The sequence below is a fragment of the Borostomias antarcticus genome (assembly GCF_949987555.1).
Source record: "Borostomias antarcticus genome assembly, chromosome: 18".
NCBI classification, from domain to species: Eukaryota; Metazoa; Chordata; class Actinopteri; order Stomiiformes; family Stomiidae; genus Borostomias; species Borostomias antarcticus.
The window spans coordinates 9,911,914-9,924,441 of record NC_140251.1 but is presented as its reverse complement, the minus strand read 5'-3'; the positions used below and the strand labels follow the sequence as shown (position 1 = coordinate 9,924,441).

General features: G+C 46.2%; 2 protein-coding genes across 2 annotated transcripts in view; one reads left to right on the top strand and one right to left on the bottom strand.

Annotated features, from left to right (window-relative positions):
- Positions 1 to 686: 686 nt before the first annotated feature.
- On the bottom strand, positions 687 to 5,510 carry armc10 (armadillo repeat containing 10; the record flags this gene model as incomplete). Its single annotated transcript, XM_084452613.1, has 6 exons — positions 687 to 2,281; positions 3,767 to 3,838; positions 3,961 to 4,137; positions 4,314 to 4,448; positions 4,656 to 4,801; positions 5,234 to 5,510. The coding sequence occupies 6 exons, from the start codon at positions 5,508 to 5,510 to the stop codon at positions 2,030 to 2,032; spliced, it is 1,059 nt and encodes a 352-aa protein (XP_084308739.1). The 3' UTR covers positions 687 to 2,029.
- A 422-nt stretch (positions 5,511 to 5,932) lies between these two features.
- The window catches only part of fbxl13 (F-box and leucine-rich repeat protein 13), a gene marked incomplete at both ends in the record, with an annotated part of 30,482 nt that continues 23,886 nt past the window's right edge, over positions 5,933 to 12,528 (top strand). Inside the window, 5 exons of the mRNA XM_084452745.1 lie at positions 5,933 to 6,007; positions 6,216 to 6,319; positions 7,733 to 7,826; positions 7,963 to 8,030; positions 11,968 to 12,122. Coding sequence (XP_084308871.1) covers positions 5,933 to 6,007; positions 6,216 to 6,319; positions 7,733 to 7,826; positions 7,963 to 8,030; positions 11,968 to 12,122 — 496 coding nt within the window. The remainder of the gene's footprint in view (positions 6,008 to 6,215; positions 6,320 to 7,732; positions 7,827 to 7,962; positions 8,031 to 11,967; positions 12,123 to 12,528) is intronic.

Below are 12,528 nucleotides of genomic sequence, written 5' to 3'. Positions count from 1 at the left end.
TTTCGTTTTATATTACCTTTTATAATGTGTTCCTGGCACTTCTTGTCTTCACTGTCTTGATGCTTTTAATGTCTCATGTAAAGCACTTTGAATTGCCTTGCTGAAATGTGCTATACAAATAAATTTGCCTTGCCTATTGAATGGCCTATCATTACCAAAACTGTATCATAAACACACATTGAATGCTAGTTTATTGTTCATGGTGAGGAGGAGATTGAGTGGTCAGGGTGGTGACAGTAGCCACAGTTGTAGCCTACTCTTCATGCCTGCCGATGACAGGAAGGAACCAAGGTGAATAGTAGGCATACATGTGACATATGGGATTGAGTTGGAACGTTGCAGTTACTGTATTTCAGCAATGATTCATTAAAACGTTAATTTGTGAAAAGAACTGCACACTCCTCATTGACTTTAATAGAGTGGACAAGTGCACTTCAGAGAAAAGTGTGGAGAACTGGGGCAGAGGGCAGGTGTGTTGAGGCAGGTCAGGTGTGTTGAGACAGGTCAGGTGTGTTGAGACAGGGCAGGTGTGTTGATGCAGGTCAGGTGTATTGGGAGACATGTCCAGTGTGTTGAGACAGGGCAGGTGTGTTGAGACAGGACAGGTGTGTCGATGCAGGTCAGGTGTGGTGGGAGGCAGGTCAGGTTTGTTGAGGCAGGGCAGGCTTGTTGAGGCAGGGCAGTAATCCTGAGCTGTGGTAGGAGTGGGCCCAGCCTGAGAAACAGTTCGACACATTTAAAATAATAAATCATTATCTATTTATTCAAACATCCAAAGCAGACAAACATAAAGAGTAATCCCCAATCTGTAAATTGATAGGGCAAAACCATTACAAAGAATTCCATGAAAATAAATATCTTTACAACTGGGGTAGTCTATGAGTAAATACGCTTTAAACCAGGGATGCTTTTGTTTGAGTCAAAGAAAAAACATCAACATAAACATCAGCCTGTGCTCCAGTTCAGCTGGGTTAGGGTCCGAGAAGGTGACTTTCCATACATCAAATTGTGCAGCATTTGTACAGACCTTTCATCATCCCGCCTGGCTCATGTCCGGAGATCGATGCTTTAAAAAATCCCATTCAGATGTCAAAGATGATTTAATAGTCATGCAAACGGGAGGCTGACGGCTCCGCCTCTGTAAACGATCTACGGTGAGCGACAGGCGCTGGACGTCCACAGCTCCGGTCGTCTAGACTGCTTCCTCGTGTCTCTCCCGAGCCATGCCTCCTGACACTGGGGCCTGGTGTGCAGTCACCTTCTCAATCGTCATTAAAACAACCAGTTCAAGTCATCAAAAGTATTCCAGCTAAATGTGGACATACTGAACATTCCACGTCTAAATCAATTACTGACTCGGCAGGGACGTGGGTGACCGGGCAGCCTGTGAGGACCGGAGATGTACATCTCAGCGCTGCCATCACCAAGGCATGCAAGTGTGTGCATCAAGTAGCCCCCGTGTGCATCTGGCCACTGCTCTGTCCATCTGAATGCATCCCCATGCACAGGGATGGGTGGTCTGGTAAGGTGTTGGGAGGACATACTAACACATTATTTATGCTTTAAACGGTTTTGGCAGTGAGTTCGGGGGTCGGCGTTTCACCTGGAGAAAGCGGACGCCAATGTTCTCTTGGAAGGACACTGTGGAAATGTGCGATTTGGAGGAGCGCTGTCTCTTTCACCGAAGGCCCTGAGGGAAGGATGGGTGAGAGGGTGAAGGAGGGGTGGGCTGGGTCTGAGTACTCCTGCAGGGCTCGTCCTCTCCTCATCCTCCCCCCTGGATGATCACTATGGGCTGAGAGAAGCAGAAAGAGGTCTGTTTGGTAGGAGGGATGGAGGTGGACATGGGGGTGTGTGGATGGAGGCTGGTTGTTCGGTAGAGGCTGACGACACACAGAAAGGCCCGGTCAAATCTCTGAGGTTTGGCTGTATAGAGAGTTTTGGGGGACAGACTGCAGCTGAATGAAAGCTGAAGGCTGGAGACATAATGGAGCCTGGTGGGGGGAGGGGGCTGGAGCCAGAGGGAGGTCTATGTGAGAGTACGGGCCGCCTGGGCCCGGAGCTCCCCATCGGGGTGGGAGAGCAGCTGGACCAGCCTGCTGTGGAGCTGGGAGGACTCGTCCAGCAGGACCCGGTACAGGCAGTCCTGCCTGCTCCTCAGGTCCTCGGCCACCAGGGCGGAGGGTCTCCAAGCCTTCAGGTTCCCGGCGAAGGTGAGCAGTCGCAGGAGTACAGCAGGGCTGGTCCTCCCATCAAACAGCAACACCACGGAGGCAGGTGCCTGGAGGACAGAGGCCAGGGAGGAGGTGTGAACCAGATGGAGAGAGTAAACATACTGTAAAGGGGGCTACAAATTATGGGGCTGTAAAATCCTATATAACCTAAATCATATTTAAACTAATTACCCATATCTAAATCCTATATTAACTAACTAACTAACTAACTGGCTCACTAACCTTTAAACTAAACTAAATTTGACTAATGCCGGGCTCACACTACAGGATATTTAAAATCCTAACCGAATTCGAAATCGGGTTGCATCACAGATATAAGGAGAATCTTAACAGATGTTCTTCTTGTGAACCTCAAATATGCACACACGACAAGATTTGAAAATAGCGGCTCATCACACACTACAGGATCTTATCGTGCCCACGGGAGCAACGAACCACTGGCCTCTCCATTTCACTTGTAAAGTAGTGACGTAATAATCTTAAATATCAAACATGTTTGATATTATCGGGGCTGGCGCGATGGGTCTGCGAGACGATCGTGAGGTATAAGATTGGATCTGTAAACCCCTCACATTACAACATCATCTGGGCCCAACATCGGTACCGACCAACGTACCAGATTTCTCCTTCGATTGTCGGGATAAATCGGCCCAAAAATCCTGTAGTGTGAGCCCGGCATAAAGTCGCTGGCCACCAACACCTGGCTGCCCTCTATGACACAACAGTTAACTGTGGACAATAACTAACTACTGGGCTGGGGGAACACAATAACAATACACTTTAATGAACAACAAATAATAAACAATACACAATGGAATCCTATTCAATACTAATGCAAATCCCTGAGAGACATTCCAAAAATGATTGCCTCCCATCCACTGGGTCCAACATCGGCTGGGTGTACTGCAAAGTCTGTACTTTCCTAGTTTAGTCTGTGAGGCGCGGACGCAAGTCGCAAGGACGCCAAAACATTTGTGGACATAATCAAGATGGATGCGGAAGTGGAGACCACCGATGAGATGGCCAGGTGTGTGGAGGACCGGGATAACTGGAGACAGAGACGGGAGGCCCGTCTGTGGACGACCCGATGATGATGATGATGATGAACTGTTAGCGACTTAGCTAGGTATGCAACGTTGTATATGAGTACCTCTGACTGATAGAGAGTACATCTGGAATCCGACAAGGAGAGCCATAGCACATGTTCCACAATGATATACTGCAGCGACGGCAGAATATGACGTCTGGCTATACACAACAAACAATCAAACAATGAAAAGAATGAAAATAACAAACCAATACAAATGGACAATGGAGCTGGGAGTGGCGTATCTAAACTATGTTTGAATGGGAAACTATACTAGGACCAGGGGGAGGGACTAGTAGACTAATAATATCTACTAAGCTAATTTATCTTATGGTAAATTTAATGACTCTAAACCTGCCGAATGATACAAATATCTGAGCTTTCCTAACACATACCGACCAAGGCTTAAGGACAGTACTGTATGGGGTTGAATGGATTCTCTTACCTGGGCTTGAACAATGTCATCCATCATATCAGGATTGGAGGATACGTTCACCAGAACTCTCAAAACTTGAATCTGGAGGCAAAGCATGGGAATATTATTTTAACTTTAATTTTCATCTGACATCCAAAGCAATCTTATCCTTGGCTAACTGACATAAAATACAAAACATAGCATGTTAAAATGGAAAAGCCTGCCTGTAGTGCTTCATTGCTGACGACCAGCAGAGAGAGGAGGAGGGTGATAGCCCCCTTCAGCAGGTGTTGGTGCTCATCTGTCACTGACAGGTTGGTCAGCAGCCTCAGGGCAGCAAGCTGGAGGTCAGAGTTCACTGGGGACATCTCGATCAGCTCTAGGACTTGTGGTATGTAACTCTGGCAGAATGAATACAAACGGCGCTGTCATCAAGGAGTCATCAAACATCATAATCAAACATATTAACCTCTATCTGAAATGACTGCATGTGATCCCATAGGAGTATGCGGTGTTGCTTATAATCATACTATCATCATTATGCAAACTGCTGATGGGTCTTCTACAGTAGCAGTACCATGAGTATCTCCTGGTTCCTGATGTTCATGCTTAGGTTGTTCATGGCGTTCAGAGTCTGAACTCTGACCTCTGGCTCAGGGTCGGACAAGAAGCCAGCAATGACTTGAAGGCCCCCAAAATCTCGGATCAGACCCTGGAGGAGACAGGTGGTGTATGGGAACATAAGTTAGCCTGATGCTGTAACAGTACTAGCTACAGTGCAAGGACAATTATTGTTCAGCACAAATTTTGAATTCTCAGCCACTAACTGTCATGTAGCCTCAGTAATCATCCTGTAAGGTCTATTAAGAATTAAGACACAATGACAAGCCTGTCAGCCAGCAGGGGAGTCAAGGCTAACCTGGTTGGTGGTGAAGGCAGCAGTGTTCCCTAAGGTGAGCAGGATCTGAGCTCTTTCGGACGGGTTGCTGGTGCTCTGTAGGAGAGACAGTAGCATCTTCAGGTGCTTAGGCTCCAGATTTCCTGGGGACTTTGAGATGATGTCACCTGTGGAGGAGCAAGCCATGATGCGAGAGTCAAACTATTTGAGTAGCCCTCCATACAGTGCTGGTATTTGGTATTTGTGAACACAGTAAACCATGCTACTGTCTTCTAGCTGGCTACAGTACTGTAGTTATTTTTCGATCTGATGCAATGCTGCATCAACTGCAGTGTTGGTCAAGGTAACTGGTCATTGTAGCTCGCTGCCTGTATGGCTAGCTTACTGAGCTAGTTACCTAGCCGACTGTTTCTGATAATCATACCCCCAATACACCATATCAGATTTTGAAACTTGGTGTATCTACCTAATTTATCTTCAACGGGGATCAGAAGGACGCTAGTTTGCTCATGTTAGCTAACCTAGACGAAATGACAGTGGTGGAGTCGTTGCTAGCTATTAGCTTGGCTACAGTAGGTGTCATGCTAGCTGGGTCTTACTTGACGACAGGTCCACCGTCCGATTTTCGACCCCATGGACACGAACGACATCTAACCCAGACACCTTGGCTAAAAGGCTACCGGGCTGTAGAACTATTCCTCCAGGTTGGTTATTCTTGAGGCCACGACTTTCGCTGGAGGCACTTTTCTTGTTTGTCTTGTAGAAGCTTCCTCCACTGATAAGTTTATAGATGCCGTACGAGGCTCCAGCCCCGGCGACTATCCCCAGCAACGTCTTCATGTTACTAAGCTTGGGAATGACACTGCCATCACCCATGCTGGAATAGTAATTAGAACCATGAAAAGATTTCCCTTTCTACGGTTCAGTGCATGAGTATATTGGTGCACGGTGCACCCTGCTGCGCTGTACTTCCGCCCAATGCTGGCCGATCACATGTTTCCACGGGGTGGCGTGACACACGTTTGCATTGCACTTCAAGGTGACACTCAGTTGAACAAACCATTTCCATACCATTCTTGACAAACAAAGATAAATACATTTACAATAAGCTAATCCCATACCATCCATTCTACACCATTACATGATTCCACTGGCTGCTAGTCGCCCAACATGGAAATGTGGTTGCCTGGTAACAGTAAACTGCTCAGGTCCAGCAGTGTTACTTAGCTAATAGATCCATGAGCTACACTCACGTTAGCTCTTTTACATCTCCACCAGCAGCACCACTACTCTTTGACATGGCATCTTTACAAAATGCTGACCCCGCACTGAGGGAATATATTCTGAAGCACTCGTTGCCCCAGACTTTTCAGGTGAAGCTTCAAATGGCTATTGAAATATTTCTCATAATAATCCAGTGGTTCAGGTAGGATGTCGTATAACGTTAGTGCTGGTAGCTAGTGGCCAATGTATGCTAGCACTAGCTAGTTTAGCTAATAACCATAATAAATAAATGGACAGGCGTTCTTCAAATACTTGGATAGTAATGCGTCGTTGTAAATGTTTTTGTTTCATCAACAGGCCTTGCTGACAGGTGTGTGCGTGTCATGTCCTGAGAGCCCACTGCATTTTCTTGAAAGGAAGATAATGGCCTTACAGGAGCACCAGGACATTGATATTAACTGGTAGGGAAGGCTACACATTCAGAACATGTTCCACATTAAGTTCTATCAGTTGCTCACTAGGGGGACTACTTTCCTTACTTTCCCCAGGCAATGGAAGCTTTCCCTGGAATCTAGTGGGAAACCTATCCATCCAATAACACTAATTTAATTGTAACATGCATGTTTAATAGTAGCATGCATGTTTAATAGAGTGCAGCGTTTGATATAATCAACCAATCCATCCTCTCTGAACAAGCGCTGAACTGGTTCTGCTCCTCCTTGTGAGTCCTGTCAGATCTCTATATTCATCCCCCTCGGTCATATCATATGAAATATCATTCCATTGCTATGCCCCACGTCCCTCTGTTGTCTGTTTACGGCTCAACACCTGCCTTAAGGAGACAAGGGCATGGATAAAACAAAACTTCCTTTAACTAAACATGGTCCAGCACTCTCCCATGATGCACCTCACAATTGCAGGCCAAATCATCACTTTCTCCTCCTCAATTACCAACATCAGTGTCAAGTTTGATCCCTCCTGGCTTTTGACAACCACATCAAACATTTCTGTAAGACATCATTCTACCACCTTAAAAACATAGTCAAACTCAGTCCCATCATAATCTTGTCTGATGCTGAGAAGCTTGTGTCCTCAAGGCTGGATTACTGCAATCCACTGTTCATTGGGATCCCTGGAAATAACCTTCAAAAGCTCCAGTACATTCAGAACAGTGCTGCCAGGATCCTGTTGAGAGTGTGGAAGAAAAAAAAAAAAAAAGACATTCCACTGTACCTACAGTATTAGGCTGGGTGCTGGATCAAAACATCTTGTGGATAGAGAGAACACAATTCTGAGGAAAACTCTGGGTTCTTTTAGGACTGGTCTAAAGACCTAACCTGACGCACTGGAAACTGTTTGGAAAAGGGCAGGCACTTTCAAAAATACTTGGCAGGTGATTGGATGAACCATCTGTCTATCATTGTCTATCAAGTGCTAACATCAACCGCTCCTCGCTGTCATCACACCTAAACCCGCCCAGCGTACTTGTTTGTACTGTATTTCAGTCCTCAGAACCAACGCTGATTGGCGAGATCGTTTTCTGATCTGGCACAAACTGATCTCTATGGAGAGTATCCAGACTGATTTGTAAGAATGTGAGCTCACTCTACCAAAGACCTACATATTTAGAAAAGTTTTTTGTATGCTATGTTTATATATTTTATATATTAATGAATGTCTCTGTTTTCTTAATTACTTTGTGATTGTTTCAGCACTTTGAGATTGTTTCACAATGAAAAGTGATTTATAAATAAAATGAATAATTATTAATATTGTAAACTATTAAGCACTATCACTACAAGTGCACAATATCACCATAATGATGGTAAACCAAAGGTTATTGTGACCAGCGTGTAATACTTTCATATTCCCAGGCACACATTCATTGATGATGCAGAGCACATTGCCATGGCATCTCTGGCAGGGAGCCTGGTGCATAACATCTTTGGGAACCATGATGACACCCTGGTGAGTATGGTCCCCTGGTTGCCTAAACACAATTCCAGTTATAATTGGCCTGAATTCAACCCGTTTCTGCTGGTTGTGATGTGATAGGTTAATCAGTACCTGCTGCTTCTCCCTCCCTTTCTTCTACTTTATGCAGTTTCTTTCCCATCTGTTTGAGAAGGCCTACTCCTGTTACAGGAAAAGTTTGATCAATATGTGCTTCAGGTAAGTGCTTTTGTGTCACCATAACCACCTTTTTGGCTCAGAAGCACACCTAAGGAGAAAGGCAAACATACTTTTTCCAAATAAACCTCTTTCAGCTAGTGAGATGACAGTAGACAAAATAATAGATTTAGTTTAAATCCTTTATTCATGAATAGTTTTGAATAACGTTTTCCAGGTAAGTAGGGGCCACACTCAGGCCACGAGACATGGAACAAAAACCTAGTTAAAGAAAAAGACAATGTTCCATTAGTCGAGACATGCCAAGAAAGGTTTGTCTAACATTTCACATTAAAAAGACTTACCATCCATGAAGTGGAAGTACAGGAGACCATCCATGAAGTGGAAGTACAGTAGATTACCAATCACCAGTCACTGCAAGAGAGTTAACTTAAAATAATGAGAGGATTTTCAGTAGGCCTGCAGACATTCAAATACCAACTCCAGTTTATAGAATGGATCAGTAGAATGGACCAGCAGTTATGACTACATTACCTCTGATCCTTCACACCATGAGGCTCTGGTAGTCTTGGGAGTATTGTGGTTGGCTAGGAGCATGTCTACCTTGGAGTCAGGAGTCCGAGAGAGGTTTAGCAGGGTTGTAGTGAGCTCGAGAGAAGAACACCTTGACTCGCTCATAGCCATTTCTGGACTGAACAACATTACTGGGCCGTAGTAGAGGGAACACATAGGGCTCTGTAAGAGGGCTTATCTGGGAACTTACATAGCCTCTACTCTGAGGTACACCTGCACTATGGGTGGAATCAGGACTGCTGGATACAGCCAGCTGGACTCTGGGATTGTAGTTGATCACTGTGGACTCCTGGTGGACAGCTGGATTCCTCTGCTGGGGGGGCAATGGATTCTTCTGACCCTTGGACTGGGGAGATGGGGTATGGAAACTAGGTGGGCTGACACTAGGGGAACTCACTAAGGGAACACAGCCACCATGTCTCTGGACATGGGAGACAAAGCTGTTTTGTGGTGCTTGGACAGGCTGGTGTACATTTGGAACCGTTTCACTCTTGGCATCAAAATAACCAGAGGGAAAACCAGTTCCATAGCTGCTGGGTTTGCTGACCACATCGGTTGACTCTAGTTTAGTGGGGTTTTTCACCTGCTGCTTTGAAAAGATGGAAAGTGTTTTCTTCGGCTGGGAGCCTTCATTCGAGCTGGCGGAAGGGCTGACTCTCAGGGAGCTCACATAGCCTCTACCATGAGGTAGACCTTCACTCTGGGCTGTGGATAAGGTATTGGGAGGTCTCTGGACATGGGATGCATAGCTTTTGACAGGCCACTGTACATTTTGGATTATAGGGTCTGGAGTCCCCAGCGTGGAGGTTTCCCCTGACCTTTGTCCTTTGGCCAGTGAAGACAGGGTCAGGGGGTGAGCAGCCCTGACCCTGGGAGAACTCGCATAGATAGTGTTTCTATAAGAGCCACCTTGACCTTGTCCAGTGGAGGAGCTAGGAGGAGGAGAGGGCCTTTGCTCAGCAGAAACATAGCGACTTTGAGACATTTGTGTAGCTTGAGAATTAGGCTTATAAAAACTGCCAGTGGCATCATCATCATATCCTCCAGAGGAATAAACTCCTGAAAGATGCTTTTTAAAGCTACTAGAAATGGGTTCCTCCATTGCAGCCGGTATGACGATAGAGTTGTCAGGCCAAGGAGCAGGACCGGAGCCCTGACCATCATCCCCCCCAGGAGAGACCAGACCGTGGGTGTGAGCTGAGGGAGGAACAGACATCTGTGTATGTTGGCTGATAGGGACCCATTCATTCTTTACAGAGCCAGTACTGATGGACCTATCCTGATCCTGGCCTGAACTTATTGGTTGGGAAGGCCGTTGCTCACCAGAGGTATAGCTAGTTTGGGACTCACTGCTGGGCTCCAATTCATTGTGCTTCTCCATGACGTCCCAGACCGTTTGGAAAACATCACTACCTGGCCTGAGGAAGGAGGTCTTCATGGAATTCACAAATTTGACAAAATCCCTCATGGTTGGGAAACTGACACCATTCTCATCACTGTTCTGTGACGGCCTCTCCATGAAGGGGCTGTAGCGTGCCTGAGCATCAGGATCAGCAGGGAGGTCGGGGTATTTTGTCTTCTGTATGGTTCCACCTGCCGCGTACGTCGCTGGGATGGTTCCACCCCCGGGGAAGCCAGAGCTGCTGTTCACAGGCCTGTTCTCAGCAGGGCTAGACAGGAACGGCCCAGTATTCGGGGCCGGAGGGGCAGGCCTTCTCTGGAGAGAACCAGACCTCCGGGGACTGATGACCGGTGTCTCATAGCCTGAGAGCTGGGGTGCAGGAGCTGAACCTGGGGAACCTCTGGAGTAGACGTAGTCGGAAGCAGCTTGATTAGAGGCAGGATGACCTTCATAGCTGCCGGGCTCTGGACTTCCTAATGGATATCCACTCTTTACATGGTAGCCTAACAGAGAACAGGGAGCAGAGACACCTTGATGCCTTATACAAGGCATTCATGTAATAGAAGAGGCAGTTCACTCTAGACTAAATACCTCAACTGTACTTGATTTCCTCCTGCCTGGGGGAATCTACCACAGTGATGTTACAGTAAGGGTAAAATAATGACTAAAACAAGAGTGAACCATCCCTTCAAAGCCATGACATGTCAATCAATATAACCAACAACAGAGCCCAGTCTAAAACACGGACCTTTCTGGGTAGGAAAACAAGCCGAGCCTCCAAATAATAGAAGGCAAACCCAGGAGACCCTGCAAAACATCAGACAATTAGAAAGAAGACAACAAAATATCAGACAGTTAGAAACAAGACAACAAACTGATGCCAACAAAGAGAAGTCACTAAAGCTGTGGAACATACTTAAAAGGGAGCTCAAGAGCCATGGCGATGATGAGTTTCAACACAGAGCCCACGTACAGCACCAGTAGCCTGTTCCTTTGTGAAACTCCTTACCCAGAAGCCTGTTCACTGTGAGAGTGCCTCTGTCTGTCTTACCTGGGAGCATGCTGGGCTCTTCTTTAATTGGTTCTCACTCTCTCTGACTGGGTGATTGTGAACACCTGGTGATATGTGAAACCTGTGCCGTCGTTGTCCAGTGCTACTGGTCATCGCTCCGGCCTTCATTATAGGCAGGGATAGAAGCTTGACTCTTGGAAGCTTTCTGTGAGCTTCCGGTTAAGGTAGGTAGGTAGGCAGGTAGGTGGGTAGGTCAGTGTCTGTGTGGGGGGGTGGGTACTTTATTAATCCTGGGGCGGAAATTGCCTAAGAATTGCACAAATCCCCAAATCATGCTTGATCACGTGCTTGTAAAGTTTGTAGATAATGGACCTACATTTCTTGGCAAGAAGTGAACATCATAATCACCATATCGTAAATGTGTGATTGTTAATAAAAGCAATGTTTTGCATGTGTTTGCCTACTGGCAATCGAAGAGATCCGTGGATTAACAAATAAAGCGACATAACAATCACCCAACCGGATAGTCAGGTAGGAGAAGACAGCACCTGATGATCACCTGCCAGATCCCTCTGATCTGGAGGAATGCATAGGAGGAAGTATCTTAAGGGCTGACCTGGGACTGAGAAGTATTTACACATGTAGCCTCCGAGCGCTCAGGTAGGTAGGTAGGAAGAGAAACGTGACACACATGAATGAAAGTCCAGGGCAGTTCCGGGGCTTCTCTCTGGTGATTCTAGATGGCAGATGCCCTTTCACCTCCTACACTTACCTCACGCTGGCTGGCAGATATCAGGTATCAGTATTGAGTATCACCAGCTGCTCTGGGCCTTGTGTGTTCACTGCTATCTGAAAAGCAGCTGAGCAGCAGTTTTCATCCTGCCTGTCTGTCTGCCTGCCTACCTGTCTGTCTGTCTGTCTGTCTGCTTGCCTACTTGCGTGCCTGTGTGCTCACTGAATTAATCATGGGCTGTATTTGTGGGTGCGGACAGGGCATGGAATAGGTTCATCTTGAACCAGAGGAGGGAGGCCATAGAGCTAAGGATCAAGATGGAGATGGCAGAGCAGCACTATGCACAGAGGGGCCTGAGGGTTGCTCTCACCAAGTGGGTGGAGTGGGTGCATATCCGCAGGAGCAGGCAGAATGGTAGGTAACTAGCTAGGTAACTAGCTACTGTTGGTGATTAGCCAGGTAGCTAGCTACTACAGGTAACTAGCTACTGTGGGTAACTATCTAATGTCAGTGACTAGCGAGCTAACAAGTGTTGTTTGAGAACTATGGTAGGGATGTATAAAGCACATTTAAATTTAGGTCGATAATGTGAATGTGGAAATTTGTCCAATTCTGACCCCATGTTTACAAAACTCTGTTTACCAGAAATATGATCCTTGGTCTCCTTTCTCTTCTGAGAAGCTCTGCTCCGGTTCTGTATCTCTGTTCTTCTCATTTGGGCTAACTAACTGAGTTAAACTGTTTAGTAAAACGATATCTGTATGGGATTGAAACGTTATTTTGTATTCTGAATGTCACATTTCTAGGATTTCAGTTCAGG